Below are 23052 nucleotides of genomic sequence, written 5' to 3' on the forward strand. Positions count from 1 at the left end.
ACAAACATTACAAACCCGACCATTGAAGCCTAATAACTTAATATTAGTAAAATTCAGCAATTGAAAGGTCTCAAACCATATCTCTTTGTCTTCTCAAGTGTTCCTTTTTTTGGTTCATGCATTCATTCTAATATTGATAGAGAATTAGACGTGTGTAAGAGTGAGAGACATTAAAATTATATATTAAGTTATTGTTGGCTTTTTTGGCTTTCAAAGGTTAATAATGTAATTTTAAGCGTGCCAGTAAGGATTAATAAGTCATTACAGAAATTTTAATTGTCAACCAATTATCAGACGATTGTGTTGAAATTTTTCCAGCCTTAATGAAGAGAACTTTGCCCGATGGCTTTACTTAGGAGAAAATTAAAGATATTGACAATAACAATAGATAAAAACAGTTTCATGAACTGAATTTCATTAAATAATAAGAACTTACAATGATACCCTCACACTTCCATAGTCTCGAAGAGTTTTACAGTAACAGACTACTTGGAACTACTCATAAGAATTGAAGTGTAATACAGGAATTAAAGAACTGTAAATGTAGAAATTGGAAAGAAAAACATAAAGTTAATAAATGGTTTCTAAATCTGAGTCTAGATCCATTTCTGTTAGCCTTCTCTTCTATTTATACACTCTAATGGTAACCGTTGAAGTGGTCTTCTAACCATTGAAATGTCCTTCCACGATCACTGGTTATGGCCTTGAATAGTTTGCTTCCACGTCACCTTACGTCTTCTAACTGCTGCAATGCTGTACAGATCCATAGTTACCAATATAAACTACCACGTGTCTGTCATTGACTGGAGACTTGCATTAACTCCCCAAATTACTCTTTACGAGCCACGTGTTAAACTGCAATTGGCTTATACAAAATATATAGCCAACAGTTATGTAATTGTTGTGATAAAAAATAAAGGTTGTCTTCCTCTCCTATGGCAATTTATCTAGTTATACCTCAAATTAAAACGTTAGATGTGCTTCTATATCATCATTGAACATTGCTTTCATTTTTTTAGATACTTTGTCTTACAATTGTTTATATGTTGTGTTATGAAATTTATTACGTGTATTTGCTAAAATTATTAGATAGACCTAATGCAAGAAGTGTAAACCATTTCAATGTCATTCTTGAGATTAAAAGTACAAAAAAACATACACAAAAATATATGAATAGACAATATTTTACAAAATCTGTTTGTGAGTCTCATTTCTTAAAAATACTATAATTCATTTATTTTTGGTATTATATTTTATGTTTGGTTTCTGTACTTTTTTTTATATAGTTTTCTTTGTTTTCATTAAAATTTTATTTTTAAAAATTATTTAATAAATAAATAAATCATTTTCTATTTCAAACAATTCTATTTTTGTTTTTATTTAATTTTTTCTTTAAGTGGTTTTAGTTTTGGACAATTACTTACTCTTTTTTTTCTTTCTATATATTGTAATTTTGTGCATTTTAAGTGTATGATATTTTTACTAATACACTCGGAGATACATTATGAAAGAAGAATCTTGCGAAAATCAAGTAAGAAGAAAAATAAATAAAATAATACGATAAATGTGAAACAAAGATCAAATATCAAAACTCCCAAAGCAAGCAAACAAACAAATAAGTAAGTAGAATAGAATATTTAACAATAGACATTTGAAAATTTGTAACAAAATTTTATAACTTTCTTTTTTGCTAATAACATTCCATTTGGTACTAGCTAAATAAAATGCTTTAAATTATTTTTTTTTTAATTTCAAATTAAAACTATAGTAAATTTATGTAAGCATAATTGCTAACTACATTTTTTTACTTAATGTATAATATTTATATTGACTACCTTTTTCACATTTATTTTTTTAAGTATTTATATAGAAATAAAAAAATGTCGTTAGGAATAAATTTTTCCTTAATTTAGTTATAAATTTTGCCTGTACATTATTTTTAAATTTCGAATAAAAGCAAACATAAAATAATTGATTGAAAATATACTATATTTGTTATATTCCTTTTTCTGTATACAAAATAAATAAATTAATTAATTAATTAAAAATTACAATTCACATATATACAAATAATTACAAACATAACCCGTGCATAAAACAAGTGAAACACTAGTTTATAGCTAATACATTTATAATTAATTAATTAGAAAATATGAAGTGGATAAAATTACTCTTTGAGTGCACCTTTGTATTGTTACCGGAGAAAATTCCACAATCATCCATTACACCTTTAATCTTATAAATTCAAACCAAACTTATCAATGATAATCCTTAAATCTTTAACAAAATTTACAGCCTTTTTGTTACTTATAGCATCCTCATCAAACTCGGAAAAATCATTTTTTGGCTAAACTAGCGATATAAACTTCAAAAAATCAAATCTATCAGTCTCGCTTGCAGCACGTCAAAATTTGTGATTGCTACAGTATCTCGCTACAACAAGCGAGGTACTGTTCATCGTTACAACAAGTAGATTAGTGTTACCGTATGTCCAGGCGAACGTCCAATCGATCGACCGGTCAACCGGTCAATCATTTTTTATTTTTTTTTTTTGCATTTTTTAAGAATTGTTTGGTTGGTGATTGATCAATCTAATAATAAAAAAAAAGAATAACAAACATAATAAGAAAATAATATTTTAATAAGATTAAATTAAAATAGTGAGTTTAATGCAGTAGATACTAAAGAGGTGACTAGCTAATATAACAATCCCGACATATGATTAACTTTTAATTCATGATTAAGAATGTCTAATAAGTAATTAAGGTGAAATTATGAATTAATTGCACGTGTATTACATTCTTTGTGTTTATATCTGTTTACGGTAGGAATATCTGTCTATATTTCTGTTTTGTTCTGCGAATTGAAGGCCTTATCGACATTCAATCATAAAATTGATTTGGTTTATGTGTTATTGGCAATTTTTAGAAAATTATGATAAGTTTAATTGAAATTCGATTCGAAATGAAATAATTAGAATTAATAATGTTCACTTAAGCCTAATTAATGAATTCCCTAACCAAGCCCATATAAGGCACAAGTGGGCCCTTGATTACACTTTACACTCTCATTTCTTCCTTCTTGAGGCACCAAACGTGAGAGAGGAAGAGAGAGTGCTAAGTTTGGAAAGCTAAGAAGAGGAAGAAAAATTGTAAAGAATTCAAGGTGTTGAACTAAGTGACTTAACCATTTGGACATGTAGGACACCAATAAGCTTCTAGGTAAGAATTTCTACCTTCTAATTTGTAATTTAGTTGGTTGCTACATGAAATCAAGTGTGATGGGTGAATTAACATGAGAATTGAGCTTAAATAGATGAATTCCATGTATGTATGCATGTATCATAGCATTTTGAGTTTGAATTTCACATAAGTCTCACATGCATGTGTCTATTTTGACCTTGTTTTGAGAATTCATCACATTTCTTACCATTTGACCTTAATTGATCATGTTTTGGAAAGTTTAAATTCATGACAATTCATGCATGTCATGTTCACATCATATTCTTAAACTTCAAGTTGAATTTTGAGCAATTGGCAAGCTTTTGGGCCTTAATTTGGCGAAATGGTTTTGAATTCATGATGTTTGACAAGTTTAGACTTATTTTCTCAAGCTTTTGGGCCAAAAAAACATGATTTGTGACTTTAAATTTGAATTTTGAGCTTGGGAGCAAATCTGAAAATTCTAGAATTCTGCTCCTCCGCTTGAGTGACAAAACCTGCGCTTGAGCGACCACTCGTATTTTGGCACTTCCGCTTGAGCGACCACAAGTTGGCTCGAGCGTAAAATGCATGCTTCTAGAATTTTACAAGTTTTGCAGACCGCTCGAGCGACCAGAGTTACGCTCAAGCAAAGACCTCAGTCTCACGCTCAAGCGACCGTCGAGCATGCGTCGAATGGAAAAATCAAGCAACTAGTACTTTTGCAAAGTTTACATACCGCTCGAGCGAAGGAAGTTGCGCTCGAGCAACTACTCACATGTTTAGACGTCTGCTCGAGCGAAGGAAGTTACGATCGAGCGAGACCCTTGTTTCTAGCATATTTGACTAAGTGTTTTCAAGTGCATTTTAGCATCCTTATTACACCCTAGACATTTCTAAGTTAAGATTAAGACATAATAATGTGAATAAATACACTAAGAGCGAAATAAAACAAGTTAAATATTATCCAGGTGTGTGTTCCAATGTGTGTGTCTGTTATGGTTGTGTAGGTCACGCACCGTAAGCTGTTGATTCATTGGTTGCTAGCCAAGTTATCTGTGCAATTTTCAGTAAGTAATAACTCTGTAAAGTTATGGTAACTTTAATTATTTTTGATGATACGAAATGATCAGTTTTCTGAAATACTATGTTTTGTTTGAATAAATGATCGTCCAAGTTTCTAAAATGTATTCGTGGCATCCTTAGTATCATATGATATGCGTCCTGTTAGACTTATTTATTTTGATGATTTATTTAATTATGTTTTTAATTTATTTGGAAGAGAAAAATAAAATCAAAATTCATTTTGATGATTTATTTGAAAGAGAAAAATAGAATCAACATTTATTTTGATGATTTTATGTTTTAATTTATTTGATGATTTTATGTTTTAATTTATTTGAAAGAGAAAAATAGAATCATAATTTATTTTGTCTCATTATTTCTTACCCAAAACTTTTATCCTAAATGTTGTTAGAATGTATTTAATATTTGATTAAACCAGAGGTTCAAACAACCCAAAACAAAGGTTCAAACATCCCAGCATAGCAGCAGGCCAAAAGATTCAAGTGGAAGATATTCAAATTAGTAATGATGGAGTAGAAGATATTCAAATGAATACAACGGCTATAAACGGCTATAAGTTTCATTATATATACCAAAACTTCTAATGTAAACAAGTTATAAAAAAAAATCAGAAAATATTCTTTGATCTATAATCACTCATATCTATTCTCTGAAAAAATTTCTGAGAAGTGTTTTTCAATTTTTGTTTACATCCTCTTTCAAAAATTATACACTAAGACGTATAGCTTTAAGCCCATCTTTCCTTTTGTGTGAAGTTTATAGAAAAATCAGAGTTTTATTTTTATATCTATCTTTGAGAGATAATTCTTGTAACTTTCTGTAAAAGCAAAAACACATTCTTTTCAACTTTGTAAGAGTGTAGTACACTCAGTGTTCTTGACTTAGAAAGTCTATATAAAATCTGTGGAGAATTGCTCCATCTGTGAAAAGGTTGCTAGCACCCTGTGAAACTAGAGTATAGTGGAAAATCTCAAGTGAAGCTTAAGAAGTGGACGTAGGCCGAGTTGAAACCGAACCATTATAAATTTGTTTATCTCTCTCTCCCTTATCTTTTTATTTTATTTAAATTGCCATAGCTATATTTTACATTTTCACTGTGTTAAAATCATTAACTGACATAGTTGTTAAATACTTGTTTTAATTATTTCTATTTCATTAACTATATTTATCTATTGTGCTAGCCATAATTTTTATTAGGATATTATAATTTTTATTTGTAAAAACTTAATTCACCCCCCTCTTAGATTGTCTTTTGGATAGCACGTCTCTTTATGGGTTATTGGAATGTCTTTATGGTCGTCCCTTTATGGGTCATCGAAAACGTCTCTGTACACATGAGTCATCAGAATGCCTTATGGTTGTCCTTTTATGGGTCATCAAAATGCTTTCATGGCCGTCCCTTTATGAGGTCATTAGATTTGTTAACGCTAATGGATGTACAACGTACTATCATATGAGATGTATGAACTTTGAATACAAATATGATTGTGTATATGAATTTGTTTCTGCTTTGACATCTGATTATGCACAAGACTCTGTTTTTGTTACAGACATCATTCATTAAAACATTTATTCTGTTATTATTTACTGGGTTTCCGCTCACTATTTATATTATATATGTAGGTGAGTAGGTGCGTGGCCAGGCCGAAGTTACTGCCTGGAGAGTTTTGGGTCAGGTAGCCACAGTGCATCCTGAGGAGGTTCCCGTTTGTAAAGTCAAGTTTTGTGATCCATGTCAAAGACGTTTTATTATTTTGTTTTTGTCTATTTGTACGTTGGGCTAAGTCCTTTATGATGCTACCTGTATGGTGATGTAAGACTTAAGGAAGTTTGACGTCACTTATGTATACATATATCAGTTTTGAAATTTTCTGCCCTATCATCTACACAGCTCTATGGACATTATATGTTATAATTATAAGATTGTAAAATAAATACTCTTAATTAAATTAAAATATCAACTATATAATATAATAATCCAATTGCAACATATTTATATTTAAGTTTTTAATAAATTTTATATAATTTCTATTTCTACATATTTTTATTTTCCAAATGAATGTAAAAGAAAATTAAATTTGTTACTAATTCTTCTTCTAATTTAACAATTATTTTTAATATCAAAATAAATATTTATTTTACTATTTTATGATTTAATATATATTATACAAAATTATTATATGATAATTTTACGATAGAACTAAAATTATTAAGATACACAAATAATTTAACTAAAATTAATATATATAAGTATTTAAATAACAATTTTATAAAATGATTGCGCCCATATTATCAAAATAAATAATTAAAATCATAATATTAAAATTAAAATTATTCTTTTAAAACACACATTGTACTATCAATTTTTTTAAAAAAAAATAACAATAATAACACGTGCATTACATGAGTGAACTGCTAGTTTAATATATATATAATATATTTATTCTGTTATTTAAATAAATATTAAATGAGCCTATAACGAGCCAAATTTTAGCACGTTTGGAATTGTTTATTAAAATTTTAACAAGCTTGAGCTCGAACGCAATAAAAATTTAGGGAACCGAGTTCGAATGAACCTTTACCAAGTCGAGCTCGAGTTTGTTCACGAACGACTCTATTTATTTACCGTCCTAAATTGAAGACAAACTAAAGGAAGAAAGAGGGTGCTGAGTTGATGCAAGGAGAACAATTTCCACACCTTTGTAATTAAAATTATTCTATTTATTTGTCTTGTAATAAAAAAAAAAATTCCACAGTTTTTCAAACCTCGTTGATATTGTACCTTTCCTAATTTAGCTTTAGACTTTTGAGGACAAAAAATGCATAAGTAGTTGTTTGTGATGACCTAAATAAGTATACTTTTTGTCTTTTTACGAAAAGATGTACAGAAAAATAGAGAGGTGATGTGATGAAAAAAACATAAAAAGATAAAAAGATAGATTATTTTGGTATTGCCAAACTTTACCTAAGTTGTCATAGCATCTCTATTAGGTTTTTCATATTACTAGTTGGCGCCCCACGCGATATCCGCCTGGGGTTGCGGCATTGTTTTTTTGTTTAGATAGGATAATGATAGAAACAAGAATAAAGAACCAAATCAAAGCGTCCTTGTATCAAGAATGACAAAGCGAGACACCAAAACGGAACCTCCTCTATCCAAACCCGCAAGCCTTGAGTTGAAGAGTGCTAGCCTTGCTAATCGATGAGCAACCTCATTCCCCATTCTTCACATGAGTTAGTTACCGTACGATAGCGAAAAGCGGTAAGAGCTTGACGAACGTCCATGATAACTGGTCCAAACAAATGCATATGAGGGTGGCGGCATCGTTGATGGTGTCATGTTAGCACATTATTGAATCACAATGTTATATAATCTAAAAACAATGCTATATATAATTTTATTTTTTGTCTCATTTTTTCATTCCTAAATACAAAATAATGAGATAAACTGATAGAGAGAGAGCATAAATTGTGTATATATTATGATTGATGTATTGAATGTTGTGTTGAGCTCTCTCCTTTATAGAGGAGAGGGAGAACAATTACAAACCTAAAGTAGAAGCACAAACCAAACAACATTATTAAAGGTACATTATTAAAGCATACTAATTATTATACTAACCTAATTATTAAAGCAATACCTTACATATTATATTCTAACAGCCCCCCTCAAACTCAAGGAGGATAGGAACCAACCAACTTGAGTTTGGAGAGAGTAGGATAGGAGACACTGTATGGTCGTGTCAGACCGTTGTTGAAGACACGGTATGGTCGTGTCACACCGTTGGAGAAGACACTGTATGGTCGTGTCGGACCGTTGTAGCAGATAATGTCTGGACAGTTTACGAGGTCATGCCGGACCGATGTAGAAGCTAACCGGAATCAATGTCGGGACAGTTTATGGGGTCATGCCGGACCGTTGTAGAAGCTGACCGGAATCAATGTCGGGACAGTTTACGGGGTCATGCCGGACCGATGTAGAAGCTTTTGGTAGTGCACCAAGAGGGCGACTTAGGGAGTACGCCATGGGGTGGCTTGGGTGGTTCCCATGGTATATAACCATGCTCACCATGATATATGTATAACCCCCCTCAAACTCAAATAGGTGTGAAGATAGAAACCTATTTGAGGTTGAAACAAAGGGATTGATAAAGTGGAGCAAAACAGCTCAACACAGAGGGAAGATGTTAAAAAAAAAAAAAAAAAAAAAAATGAGAGGAAGGGTTTTTTTTTTTTTTTGTAATGAAAAGTGGAGCCAACGTAGGTGGACAGGTGGCCCAATAAGTGTGGTGGGATGGAATAAAAAGAGACATAAATATATATATATATATATATATATATATATATTAGTATTGGTGGAATGGTGATGATAATGTTTTGTGGGTGGTGGAAAAAGTAAAGTGAGAGAGAGAAAATCTGTTTTCCGGATTGAGAGAGAGAGAGAGTGGGTGTAAAGTGTTTGGTGGTGTAAAATAAATGAAAAGAAAAAATAAAAAAATAATAAAGGAAGAAAAGTAAAATGGGTTTGAAAAACGAGAGAGAGAGCATGGGGTTGGGTCATAGATGCTGATGGTGTTTATAATAATAATAAGAATTATAATAATAATAAAATGAATGAGATTTCAAAGGAAGAATGGAGATGCATTTGTGTGAGCCCATCTCATGTGAGCTTTGTGCACTTTTCTGTTGCTGGCGTCTGTGGACCTAAGCTTTTCTGCATACCGAGGCTTGCTTTTTTTCTTTTTTTTTTTTTTTAACTATACTAATTAATTAAATTCTAATTTGCAGAAACTTCACAAGCCAAAAACTCAACGAGCCGACCCACCCCATGGACCAAATATATGATACTTCGTGAAGGCCCTTGCATACTTCGAGCATAATTTCCTCTGGCTCTGGAGTTCCTGAGATATCAATCATTTTCTCTGCTGAGTTCCTCCTTCTTCCTCTTATCTCCCTCCACTGTCAACCGCCGAGAGAGCGAGAGAGAGACCGACGGCAGCCTGGGTCACAACGTCTGTAGGAAATGGAGCTGGGATAGGATGGTGGTTGCGATCGGAGTTGCAGCAGCGGGAATTCTCTAAGTATTGTACAAACAGAGCTTTCCTTCCAGAAGAAGAAAGCCGGGTTGGAGAGAAAGTCGTCGTGGTGTCGAGAGAGAGATCCAGCAGCTTTGAACATTTTTCATGGCCCTTGCTCGAGAGCTCCGAGAGTGAGGGAGAGAGGAGTTTTGTTGTGTGTTTCTGTGTATTGTGTGTCTTCCTCTTTCTTATGCTCAACTCTTCCACCCTCCTATGTGTGCTGGGTGTGGGTGTCTGTCATGCATGTGTCAATGGAGAGAGATGTGTACCGTGTGTGTGTGTTGTTTAGCAGATGATGATGATGATGATGATGAGGATAAGGATGAGTGGAGCAGCGTTCGATAGCTTGCTCAGATCTGGCACATTGACGGCCGTAAACGCCTCATCCGACGGCGCAAACACCGTCACCTTGCCGCCTTTCAAGTCGGTGATGTTGACGGAGCGAAGGAGTTCGCGGTGATGACGTTGTTGCAGTTGTGTGGCGAGAGTGTGTGGAATAGGGGTTTGCTTGTCAAGGAAGGTGGGATTCCTTCATTGGCAGAGAAGAGAGGTCAGCAAGTTGATTGAGCCATCGTACGGCAGAGAAGAGTTCAGCTATGGAATTTGTGGCAGCGGAGTGAAGGTATGTGTAGAGGTCCGGCGGGCGGCCAAGGCGAGACTGCCGCCCGCCGGTGAAGCAGAATGACTAGGTTGTTAATCTAGCTCTGATACCATGTAAGATAAACTGATAGAGAGAGAGCATAAATTGTGTATATATTATGATTGATGTATTGAATGTTGTATTGAGCTCTCTCCTTTATAGAGGAGAGGGAGAACAATTACAAACCTAAAGTAGAAGCACAAACCAAACAACATTATTAAAGGTACATTATTAAAGCATACTAATTATTATACTAACTTAATTATTAAAGCAATACCTTACATATTATATTCTAACAGAATTCATATTATTTATTTATTTATTGATAAATAATAATGAAATTCATATTTATAAATATATAAGAGACCGACTCACTTGTGTCTAGAAGTGAAAAGAAGAGGTAAAAAATATAATTAATTTCATGGAACAGTTTTTATTAAAGCAGCTCAAGTTTGATGGCTAAAATTAATTTCTGACATACACTTTTTAATTCATTAACCTAACATTACAATCAAAATAACTCATCTCAATTTCTAAGTGGCAAATAAACACTCAATTACAAAAAATTGAGCATAAAAACATATCATGTTGTAGGGACTAAAGAATGTAAACCAAATTATCTCACTAATAAAGGTACAGTAGTGACTGTTGTGCCTCAATTTGAGGTGTATTATAGATTTATTTTTATGTTCCAAACCGTTTATTTTGTAGGATTTATTGAGTATTTCATGTCTACCAAAAATCATATTAATCAGATATCAATAACTATATGATCAATAACCAAATAAATAAATAATAAGTTTTTCTTTTGAGAAATAACATAAAAAATATGCAATTCGATCATATAATTATTGATATCCAATTAATATGATTTTTGGTAAGCATAAAATACCCAACAAACCTTACAAAATGAACGGTTCAGATCATAAAAATAAACCTATAATACACCTTAAGTTGAGACACAACAGTCACTGCTGTGGCTTTTGCACAACAGTGACCCATCTCCAGAAAGAAAAGTGGCCAACAATAAATAGACATTCTTATGTAATTAGTGCACTTGCAAACTATTCAATACCTTAAAACAGCTTAAATGCAAATATAAATTTGCTTTAAAAATTTAGTATCTTAGGTTTGATGCTAAAACGATAGGTAGAAGGGAAAAGTAACCTAATTTGTAATTTTTGTTTGAGATGATCTAAATAAATATATTTTTTTGACTTTTTATAAAAAAAAATATACAATGTGATAGGGAAGTGATGTGATCCAATTAAGAAGTGGTGTAACCCAAATAATATAAAAAGATTAAAAAAAAAAAAGTGATGTGCTAAACTAGGGGATGCCAAACAAAGGAAAAAAATTGATGGAATTTGAAAATGATGAACCAAGTATAATGACTTGTTTTCCAATTCTCATTTTGTTCACTCTTGTATTTCATTAAAACAAAATAAAATAAAATAAAATAAAATTTGAATGCAGCATACTTTAAAAAAAATATATTAAAAAAAAACAAAAAAAGCTGTGCCAATTATATCTCTAAAGAAGAACAATACAAAAATCAAAACATGCAGGATAGAAAAGATAACGTAAATACCGATATTAAGTTCTGATATATGAGGCCATGTTTGTTAACATTTTCAGTTTTCAGTTTTTAGTTTAGTAAAAACAAGAAGCAAGTTTTCGTTTATTTTTGTAAAAAATAAAAATAGAAAACTTGTTTGGTATATAAAAATATTTTGAAAATAAATAAAAATAAAATAAAAATAGAGAAATATATTTGATGAGTTTTCAAATTTGGTGGCCGGAGATGGAGGGTAGACAGATGTAGTGACCGATAGTGGTGGATAACCGAAAATGTCCCTTGGAGTTAGTGGTCGGATGTCGTCAAAGGACATGAGGTGACCAAAAGAATGCCAAAATGTGGCCTAAGATCATGATGGTGACTGCCCACCCACCGAAGAGTCGCCGAAGGTTGGCCAAAGCTCGCCACTCACCGGAAGCGGCAACTGGTGGTGGTCGGTGGGTGACAGGAGAAAATGAAAACTTGTTTTAAAAACAAGTGTTAAAAACAACATTTTTGTGTTCTCAAAAATTTTGAAAACTTTGAAGTCAATTTCATTTTTTGAAAACGAAAACAATACACCAAACAAATTTTCGTTTTCAATTTTCAAAAAAAATGAAAACAAAAACAATAAACGAAAATGTTAAAAACGGCCCCTAAACAAATGCATATATATATATATACCATAAATGAGTAATTTTGATTTATTGTCATAATTTTCTTTTCCATATATATAAGCAATCTATGTTGCAACATTTTCGTGTTCTGTTCTGGTTTCCCTATAGACACTTCTACACCATATTATTGTGCAATGGAAGGTAACAGAGTTTAGTCATCATCAACTACTCAACAATGGGCAGTCACTAAATCACTAACTACAAGTAATGTGAGAGAAAAATGCATTCACTTGCCCACAAAAATGTTTGAAAATCATATCCTCCCAAACCTTGAGATAGGAAGGCAGAACACACTGACTAAATCAGCGAAACCGATTCCAATTTCGGTGCACAATGGCCCCAACAGGTGGTACCTGATGAGTTTGAAGCTGGATAGACTGGTCTGCTATCTTAGAGAGGCCAGACAGCTTTTTAAGGATATAAAACTCAATCAAGATCAGAAAATCAGACTTCGTTTTTTTTTATCAGAGAAAATCAGACTTTGTTGGGAATATGGGAAACTATATTTCTATAGTGAGAAAAGGTTAACAACCCTGTTTGGCGTTGTTTTCGGAAATTTTCATTTTTGTTTTGTGTTTTCTGAAATAAAACAAGAAAGAAGTTTAGAAATACCACATGACTACTGCGCTAATACTCCATCCACAGATAAAGTTAGTCAAACACCATTTTACACTTTATACCCAAATCAGTAACTTGTTTCTGTAATAAGAGTTACAACACAGCTATTCTATTCTATGAAATCTACATGTCTTTTATAATTATTCATCCAATAATTGCTTCATCAAACACCTAAACTGCTAAAACAGTTCTCATCATTCAATAAATCACCTCTCAATCATCAAACCGTTCAAAGATTTAAGCATGAAATTGCAAATGCATCACCGCTAGTATTTATATATGCATGCATCTACATATGTACACATTGTTATATGCAAGCATAAGAATTCGCAAAATCAATACCATTGTTATATATGTATACTGCTGCATTTTATCAGTTTTGTGTGTGTGAGGCCTCAATCATCAGTATCATGGGTTTGATATTACAGAAAATTTTCACTTGTCATTTAGTATAATGAGGGGGAAAAAAATTATTGTGTATAATTCTATGTAAGGTTTTGTGCCCCAACCAATAATGCAATCTTTTCTAACAAACCCACAGAATAATACTAAAGGCAACCACAAATTCAAGCCGTCAACATTCACAAAATTCAAATGTAGTTTTCTACACTGAAGTTTTGTTCTAACGAGAAATTCCCCATAAATAGAACAGTGTCTCATGAGAATTGACACAAAAATTATTATTGCACATACAAACATCTTCTTTTCCCAACATTGAGTTAATCCATTATCATGCAATTTTTGTAATTTTGATAATATAATGATTCAATTTTATTTTTTGTGCAGATCAGCTCAAATGAGTGTAGTTCTCCACAATTCCAAGTTAGTATTCTTTTCTTGGTTTCTTTTTTGTTTGCATAATCTTTCTTTGTTTGCCAAGAAGATCAGGGGAAAAAAGAAAATGGTAGGAGGAGGTAGAGTTGGGTGGAGACCATTGGAGTCATGACTTACAAATTAATAAAATCTTTAATTCAGAAAGTATGGTGCTGATTTACTGCATTTTATCTTCACTCCAAGTATCATACTTTCTTATTTTAGAACTTGTGAATTAATTTCTGTGAACATATGTGATGCAGCAATTGTTTTTTTTACTTTTCATGATCTGTGTTATATTATATGTTGCCAGATCTTATTGTTATTTATGTGTTTATTGTCCCAAAATAGTTATTGCATTTTGTCCTGAGTGCTTTGTACTGGGTTATAATAATTAATTGCAATTTGTAAGTAACAGCCCTTTCTGTAACTATTAAGTGGATGAAAGTGGGTTGAAATTGCACGTCTCAGATTTTGTCTTATTTGATCATTCATAGATGCCTGATGTGACTGTCATTTGGTCATAAAGTTTTAAAGGAACTGTTACCCTTAATGGGAAGCACATAAGTGACCAAGTGCTTTCAATTCAATTGCCTAATGGCTTTTCATCCATTCTCAGACAATAAAAGATTCAAGTGGGAAAATTGGCTTTTTATCCATTATCAGACAATAAAAGAGTTCTTTGTATTACTTGTAACTTATTTTTGGACATGATTGGCATTGAATCCATTTTGAAATAACAAATCACAAATTCTGATACTTTGTCCATCAAAATTGACAGAAAATAGAATTATGGGAACCTGTTAAATTTGAATTTCTGAAACCTGGCTGTTCGTTGAGGCATATTGACAAACACATGGTATGCATCTACTAAATATAAATACACAGAAAAATACAAGCATGAAAATAACATGGTTGGATATTCTACAACAGAAATAAATATGGAAGTGGGGATGTAAATTGTAATTACCAGGATTTGCAGCCACTGTAGAAGAGCATCGAAATAGCAGTGGAAATGTATGGACAATGGCGTTTGAACTCTTGGCCACTGCGAACAAACTCCACCATGTTGTTGAGCAAGAAGTTTTTGATGTAATACAATACAATGTTGCCCAAGCAATTCTTATACAAAGCGGCACACCAAACGAAGGAACCTTGTGAAAGCAAGATGTGGATGATAGGGTGGATAATCGGCAGAGGAGCAAAGTGTTTCTCCTTAAACATCTGGAGATTTTGAAGCCACCATAATGACACACCAGCGCGCACACACCGATGGGTAGCAAGGGTGATTTGTAATAAAATATTAGATGCAGGGCAATTTCAAAAACGTAAGCAATAGGATGTGTTATAACGCGTTTATGTGCTCTTTATATAGGTTATAGATATTGTTTTTGATGTGTATTTTACTCAGTTAAATGACAACTTTCAATAGGTTAAGTACTATGTTTGCAAGAGTATACTTATAATTGAAAAGTCAAGGAGACTAGGCAAATATATCCTCTCTCCTCCAACAAGGTAAATCATACCATTTATCATTGCACAAATATCAGGTCAGCAACTATGTCAACATGAATCACTTGGGTGGCATGCCATAAAAAAATAATAATAATAAAAAAAAACACATTTTATTTTGTGTAAATAACTTTATTATTATGAAAATTGATTAAGTTAATTTGAATGACTAATTATAAATAGCCTTGTTGGAGTATACACTATGTAAAGCAATGAAAAAAGCATTCATTTGTTACAATTAATTTTGTTTTCCATATAGAAGAGAAAGAGAGAGAGAGAGATGAAAATTTGCAACCAAAACTGGAATAGCCAAACATCACCCCATTCTCTGTTTTGATGAAAAAGATCAGACATTCCCTCATAAAAAATAATAATAATTCAACTAACTCTATCTCTGAGCTACGAACGTCTAAGACTAAGTTACAGAAAGATCCAGGAACATCTTAACCCAACAATATATGCCAAGTAATTTTTCTCACATCTCGAAATCAAAGTAAAGGGTTGCAAACATTCTGCGACAATCCTCCAAAACCACATGAATTAGCAATTGTTCTGTAAAATATGCAGTTCTTTCTAATGCGTGACAAACAAACTAAGATCAATCCAAACAATCACAAAATGCAATGGCAATTACACTCTAAATCCACGAATGCACAATGCAATTGAATTTTACAAAATTCTACAACAATTGAACTCCAATTCAATCAAAATATTTCCAATAAACTTACAGAATTTTTTGAAACCCACCTCTCAATCATCATCAGCTATTGTTGGCCACCACTCTCTTCCAACTTCTTGACATAAGCTGTCAACACCATCACCAAATTCCTCGCCGGAGCCTGCACCGTCCCCACCACCGCCGACGCGGGACCTTTAACCGACCCAAGCAAATTGGCATAAATCTCAGCCCTGGTCGGCAATGTCTCAAGCGCCTTAAACTCCTCCGGACCATAAAACTTTCCTTCGAACACCGCGCCGGTGAAATCATTCTCCTCCAATTTCTTCTCCTTCTGGAAATTCCTGTAGGGTTTGAGAGCCGCAGGAATTTCCTCACTGTGAACAAACAACCACACATTCATACCCTTCATACAAGGCTTCAGAGCCTCCCATCGAGTCCCCTCAATGGCTTTGAAGACCAGAGTGTTCTTGGCAACGATGAGTTTCGATGTTTGAGGCAAAGATCGACGGAGGTCTTGGAACTGTTTGACGGTGAAGCCTTTGTATTTGATTCCGGCTAGGAGGTGGCAGTCTGTGAGCTGTTGTTTGACAGTTTCGACGGTTTCTTCCTTTTTTGTGCGGCTGATGGCGGCCCTGATTGTGGTGGTTGGTGGTGGTTTGTGGTGGTGGAGTTTGAGTTTGGTGGTGGGGATGGAGAGGGGGTTAATGAAGTGGGTTATTGGGGTTAGGGTTTGGGAGGAGGAGAGTGGTGGTTTTGAGGAGGAAGGGAATGTCAAGAGAGTGGCTTCCATGGTGATGAAGGATTAGAATAGAGAGAGCCAAAGAGAGAGAGAGTGAGAAGGGGGTTCTGCTCTGTTATCTTGTTTTGTTACCTTATCCTTCAATTTTGCTGGCCTTTTCAAAAGGGAATTTTCATTTTCTTCTTCTTTTTTCACGAGTAAGGATCCTCTAGAGTATTTTTTTCTTAAAATTTTCTAGAGTGGTGGATTGTGTAGTTAAGATTTAATGATAAGTCATATCAATTTTTTAACATTAAATCTCAACCACACAATATACCACTTTAGAAAACTTTAGGCAAAAAACACTCTAGAGGATCCTTGGTGTTTTTTCACTCTCTCCCTCTTTTTGTGTCTGATGAATTAGAAAGATTTATTTCATATTTTTGAATCATAATTAAAAAAAATATTATAATCAAATAATTAAAAAAATTATGAGTTATAATTAAAATAAAATTTATTATAATTAATTACATAATTTAAGTCTTATTTAAAAATTAATTATTTTAATTAAAAAATCAAAAGTCATTATAAATTATCACATTACTCTCTCTATTATTTTATACATCTTTTCATAAAAAAATAAAAAAATTTAAATAACATATTTCCAAACAAAGAAAACGATATATATGGTAGAGTGTGTATATAGTAAAATTTCTCATCAATTCACACAAATTTTCAATTAGATATTAACTATAATAAAAATAGATATTTATTCATAAATTTCTCATTATTTACTAATGTTCCAGTTAGTTTGAATTATTTTCTTATGTCTCAATAATTTTTATGGGTCACAAAATTATCAAAACACTCCTAATAATAATATGAATATTTACAATATAAATATTTCACGATGTAAACATTCACACTGTTAAATATGAATGTTTACATCACTAAGTTGTTAAGTGTTCAAAATATATTTATAAAAATAAAATTATCTATAAAATATTTTAAATATGAAAATTATGATTTGATAGATCAAATATCTTCAGTTTTGACAAAACGAACAGAGGCTGGTCCACCTAATATTTTGCTAAAATCTCCAGCACTATGTTTGGATGCAGGGATTTTGTAAGAAAAAAAAAAGAAATTGTGGGAATAAGAAAATTCTTCACTTATTTGAATAATTAAATAGATGAGAAATGATGAGAGATTATGAGGAAAAAAAAACTCTGAGGTGTCGTTTGGTAACACTTACGTTTTCAGTTTTCTGTTTATATTTACAAAAATTTAAAAAACTCAAATAAAAACTTGTTTGGTAAAATTTTTGATTTATAAATCAGTGGTCTCAGTTTATAAATTTTGCCAAAAAATGAAAACACAAAAAATGTGTTTCCATTTTGAGTTTTCAGTTTTTTTTTTTTTACCACCCAACACTAGCCACCACCCGCTACCATTTTCCACCACCGTCTTCCACCACCGCCGCCACCACCACCACCACCACCACCACTACCCACCACCCACCACCCACCTGCCATCCACCCGCCACCACCCACCACTCGTGACTACCATCCACCGCCCGCCACCACCACCTACTTGTCACCACCATTCACCACCCACCTGCCACCACCACCTGCCACCACCAGCCACCTGCCACTCACCCGCCACCACCACCCACCACCCACCACCACCACCACCACCACCACCACCATCACCATTACCCACCACCCACCCACCTGCCACCACCACCCGCCACCCGTCACCACCACCCACTCGTTACCACCTACCACCCGCCACCGTCACCCACCCACCCACCCACCACCACCACCACCACCATCCGCCACCTACCCGCCACCGCCGGCCATCCGCCACTCACCTACCACCACCACCCGCCGCCGCCACCACCACCACCACCACCATTACCCGCCACTGTCACCCACCCACCCGCCATCCGCCACCCACCTGCCACCATCACCACCACCATCCACTCGTTACCACCCACCACCCGCCACCGTCACCCACCCACCCACCATCACCACCCGCCACCCAACATCCGCCACCCACATGTCACCATCACCCACTCGCTACCACCCGCCACCGTCACCCATCCACTCACCATCACCACCCGCCACCCGCCACCACCACCACCCACTCGCTACCACCCGCCACCATCACCTACCTACCCACCACCACTACCATCTACCACCACCAACTACCCACCACCCACCGTTACCCATCCACTCACCACCACCTACCCGCCACCACCACCCACCACCCACCACCCGCCACCACCACCACCACCACCACCACCACCACTAACTCGCTACTACCCGCCACCATCACCCACCCACCGCCACCACCACCCACCGTCACCACCGTCTTCCACCGCCACTTGCCACCACTCGTCATTTCTTACTCTTTTTTATATTTGAATTTTTTTAAACATTTTGTCAATTACCAAACGCATTTGTAGTTTATGTTTTTCTAAAAATAAACAAAAAATAAACAAAAACCAGTTTATAAAATTTTTGTAAATATAAACTGAAAACGTAAACGTTACCAAACACACCCACCAAACCTGTATTTTATTTCTCACAAAAAATAATAAGATTCGATCAGAAAAAAATTAAATTTAATGAAAGTTTTCTACAATACCAAATCATCTTTATGAAAAAAAATATATTATTATTTTAGTAAGCAACACTTTCTTTTTTTTTTTAATTTATCCAAAGCTTAGTTTGGGGTACATTATGTAAGAGCATCTACAATTGATGTGTTAAAGTGTGTTATATGATAAAAAGTAATAAAAGTGTAACCTAAAAACATGCGTTAAGAGTTTATTAATTTAGTGAGTAAATGATAATACAATAGATGTGTTAAGTTATGTGTTAAATATATATATATATATATATATATATATATATATATAATAAATAAAATATAAAATAATTGAAAAGTATAGTAGACCCCACCCCATTGCACTATTAGTGTCCCTCTCTCTTTCTGTCAGTGTATCTTTACTTGGTAATAACTCGGCCAGCCATAAAATCATCTGGCTTGCCAAAAAAACTTTACAACTTTTTTTTTCCCCGTAAAGGTCTAGACGTCTGAGGGGACGATCAACTGGACATCTAGCCGGACTAACGTTGCCCTTAGCAGCTCCACTGTAAAGCTTAAAGTGAAAATGGCTGGTTGAAATTTAGTAGCTGACACTAATGGGTAGACTAACATGTCCACTGCTAATGTTCTAAGTACACTTTTTATCTTTTATGGGTCATATTATTTCTCTATTTTTCTGCACATCTTTTTATAAAAAATCAAAAAATACATTTATCTATCTATATATTATCTATACTATATATTAAGCAAAAGAGAGTTTTTAACCCCAAGTTTTGTGGGAGCTCCAATCTCCCAATTTAAATTTCTTGATTTTTTGATTTCAAAAAAAAAAACTTTAGCATTTATTAACTTCTCTCAATCCCCAAGTCTTACCCTCATAATAATACTTTAATGCATTAAGAACAAACATGAAAAAAATTCTTTAAAATCCAACACATATGAATTCTTTGAAAAGTCCAACACATATGATTATTATCCCTCATAATAACACTTTAATGCATTAAGAAAAAACATAAAAAAAAATTATTGAAAATTCCAACACATATGATTATTATCAAAATATTAAACTTTAATATAATATAATAAAAAAATGAAGACATTTAATTTCTTGAAAAATCCAACACATATGATTATTATCAAAATATTAAACTTTAAAAAATATAAAAAACGAAAAAAAGAAGACATTTAAAATAATAAAAAAGACATTTAAAAATCACAATTCATATATATAGATAATTATAAATATATTAAGGAAAAGGGGGTTTCTAAACCCCAAATCTTGTGGGAGCTCCAATATCTCAATCTTAATTTTCTAAATTCTTGATTTAAAAAAAAAAATCTCAGCATTTATTGATTTGTTTAAAATCCCATGATCAGCATTTATTAACTTTTTTCAATCCATATGCCTGCATTTATTGATTTGGTCAAAATACTTGATTAGCATTTACAATCCCCTCATATAAATAATTATAGATACAACCTGTGCATAGTTACTGCAGTAGCCTTTTTAATTTCTCCTGTACACTATGGTTAGTGATAAAATTGTTAAATTATTTTTATAAAAAATCTTAAAATATATAATTTATATATTAAAAAAATTAAAACAAATATAAATATTTATAATTATCTCGTGCATAGCATGTGTAACAACCATCGCCACTATTTACCGATTAACTACCGATTACTGCTAAACTGAGACTGATTATGATTGGTAACTGAATTGATTGAAGTACTGAACTGACTGACTGAAATCTGGAACTGAATTGACTAAGTATATCTGTTTAATTGTATGTCTATCTGTTGACTGTTTGATTATCTGTTCATGCCTTTGTGTTTAAATTGCGAATTGAAGGCCTTATCGGCGGCCGAATCTGAAATTGATTGACGATTTGTGTTCATTGGAATTTATATGATTTTATGGTGTATTTATCTAAAATGTGATTTGGTATGATTAAATTGGATTAAGATGAGTTAAATTGCAATAGTTAGCTTAATTACAAATTTGCCATCCTAGAGGGCCACTTGCTAGGCACTTGTGAGACTTGGTCATATACATTGCATATATTTTCTTCAACCCTTTTGTGAGCTATAGCCGATTAGAGAGAGAGAGTGAGAGGGAAAGAGTGATTTCAACACATTTAGCTTGGTGACTTGAAGAACTTGTAGGAGATTTGCATAATTGAGCTTCCCTTCTTATAATCGAAGACTTAAGGTAGAGATTGTACCTTCTTGTTCATGTAATCAAGTCATATGTTGCATGGTTTATGGAAGTTTAGAGATTAAGGGCATAAATTAACTTTAAATTGTTGAATTGGAGCTCATTCCATGCATGCATGTTTGAATTGTGAGTTGTGAGTTGATTTTATGGTAAAATGTTATATGCATGTTCATAATTAAGCTTAAGTCCATGATTTCGTCTTGTTTTTGGAACAATTGGCTCGTTAGAGCATGAAATTGAAGCTTTGAAATGATTTGGATTTCATGCATGTCTTGGTTGTAGCATGTTCATGAAAATTGGTTTGAGTTGAGTTGTTTGAAACACCCTTGGGCTTTGATTTTACAATTGAGCTTTGGAATCATGTTAAACTATGAGTTTTGGGATGTTTTCTGGAAAATTGGCCCAAGAGGATCGAAATTTATGCTTTAAATGTTGAATTTGAGCTTGAGGTTCAAATCCGAGAATTCCAGATTTTGAACTCACGCTCGAGCGGGGTGACTAGCGCTCGAGCGTGAAATTCGTGCTCTTAGTACTTTGCACTATTTTGAAGTCCGCTCGAGCAGAATAATTGATGCTCGAGCGGGACTTTGTGTCTCATGCTCGAGCGGGTGTCGAGCGCCCAATCGAGCGTGATTTTCACCTATCCAGCACCTTTGTCTGTTTTGCAGAACGCTCGAGCGGGTAAGTCTACGCTCGAGCGGAAAGCTTTGTCTGCATGACCGCTCGAGCGGAGTAACCTACGCTCGAGCGTGACCCCTGTTTTCTGAAAATTCTGAAAATGCTTTTAAAGTGCATCTTTGCATCCTCATCCTATCCTAGGCATTATTAGGCCTAGTTTAAGGCATCTTAACGAGGATATAGATGTAGAACACACCGAGGCAAATTAGGGATTAAGTTATTATCTTTCCCAACTGTGTAGCTTAGTGTGTGTTCAATCTGTAACTGTGTAGGGTTGGCGACTGGGGACGCGCTCTAGCTTTATTGTAGCCCAGAACTCTGTGAGTAACAACTGTGTAAAGATATGTTCAAAATGATTATCTTCTGAACAATTGAACTGTACTGCTTTCTGAACTGATATTGTTAATTGAATGAATGTATGTCCTATATTCTAAACTGTATTGTGGCATCCTTAGCAACCACTGTTTATTGTTACTGTTACAGAGATCTCTGTCGGTTCCCTTGTTGGAACCACTACTGTTTACTGATTGATGGCCATCATTTACTGTTCGGTCTTTTAAGACCTACTGTTTACTTTACTGTTATGCTAATGGATGTACCGCATATGACTGAATAACTGATATACCGAATTAACGAACTGTTTTCATTACTATAAGGACATTCATTCTTAACCCCTTTACGCATTATGTTGTTCACTGGGCTTTAGCTCACTGCTCATATATATATGTCGATGTACAGGCACCAGACCGTGGCTAGAAGCGTCGGGGTAAGCTCTAGTTTTGTCAAGCCAACCACTGTGCCTCACTGCGAGGTTCCGAGCCCGTCAAGTTATGGCTTAGGGGTGTTTTAGTTCTCCTTTTTGTCTCTGTAACCATTTTGTTTTCTGTACTGTACTGTTTAATAGGGATTAGGTCCCTGAACTGAATGATTGTACATATGTACATACTGTTCTGTACTGTTC

At 33.8% G+C, this 23052-nt stretch overlaps 1 protein-coding gene across 4 annotated transcripts; it reads right to left on the bottom strand.

Annotated features, from left to right (window-relative positions):
• Positions 1–387: 387 nt before the first annotated feature.
• EMB3136 (Ribosomal protein L10 family protein) lies at positions 388–16779 on the bottom strand. 4 transcript variants are annotated; one of them, XR_014340999.1, is made up of 3 exons: positions 15930–16779; positions 14641–14894; positions 388–753 (listed from the first exon to the last, which is right to left on the bottom strand). XR_014340999.1 is itself a non-coding variant. In XM_028240526.2 (2 exons), exon 1 carries the CDS (start codon positions 16649–16651, stop codon positions 15947–15949), a length of 705 nt encoding a protein of 234 aa, XP_028096327.1. In that variant the 5' UTR covers positions 16652–16779; the 3' UTR covers positions 14461–14894; positions 15930–15946. The 4 variants fall into 4 exon arrangements, 1 of the variants encoding a protein (XP_028096327.1); XR_014340998.1 differs by having other exon boundaries at positions 388–855; XR_014340997.1 differs by lacking the exon at positions 388–753 and adding an exon at positions 7215–7576.
• Between the last annotated feature and the right edge of the window lie 6273 nt (positions 16780–23052).

Source organism: Camellia sinensis, chromosome 9 (genome assembly GCF_055761805.1).
Source record: "Camellia sinensis isolate YWXY chromosome 9, ASM5576180v1, whole genome shotgun sequence".
Taxonomy (NCBI): domain Eukaryota; kingdom Viridiplantae; phylum Streptophyta; class Magnoliopsida; order Ericales; family Theaceae; genus Camellia; species Camellia sinensis.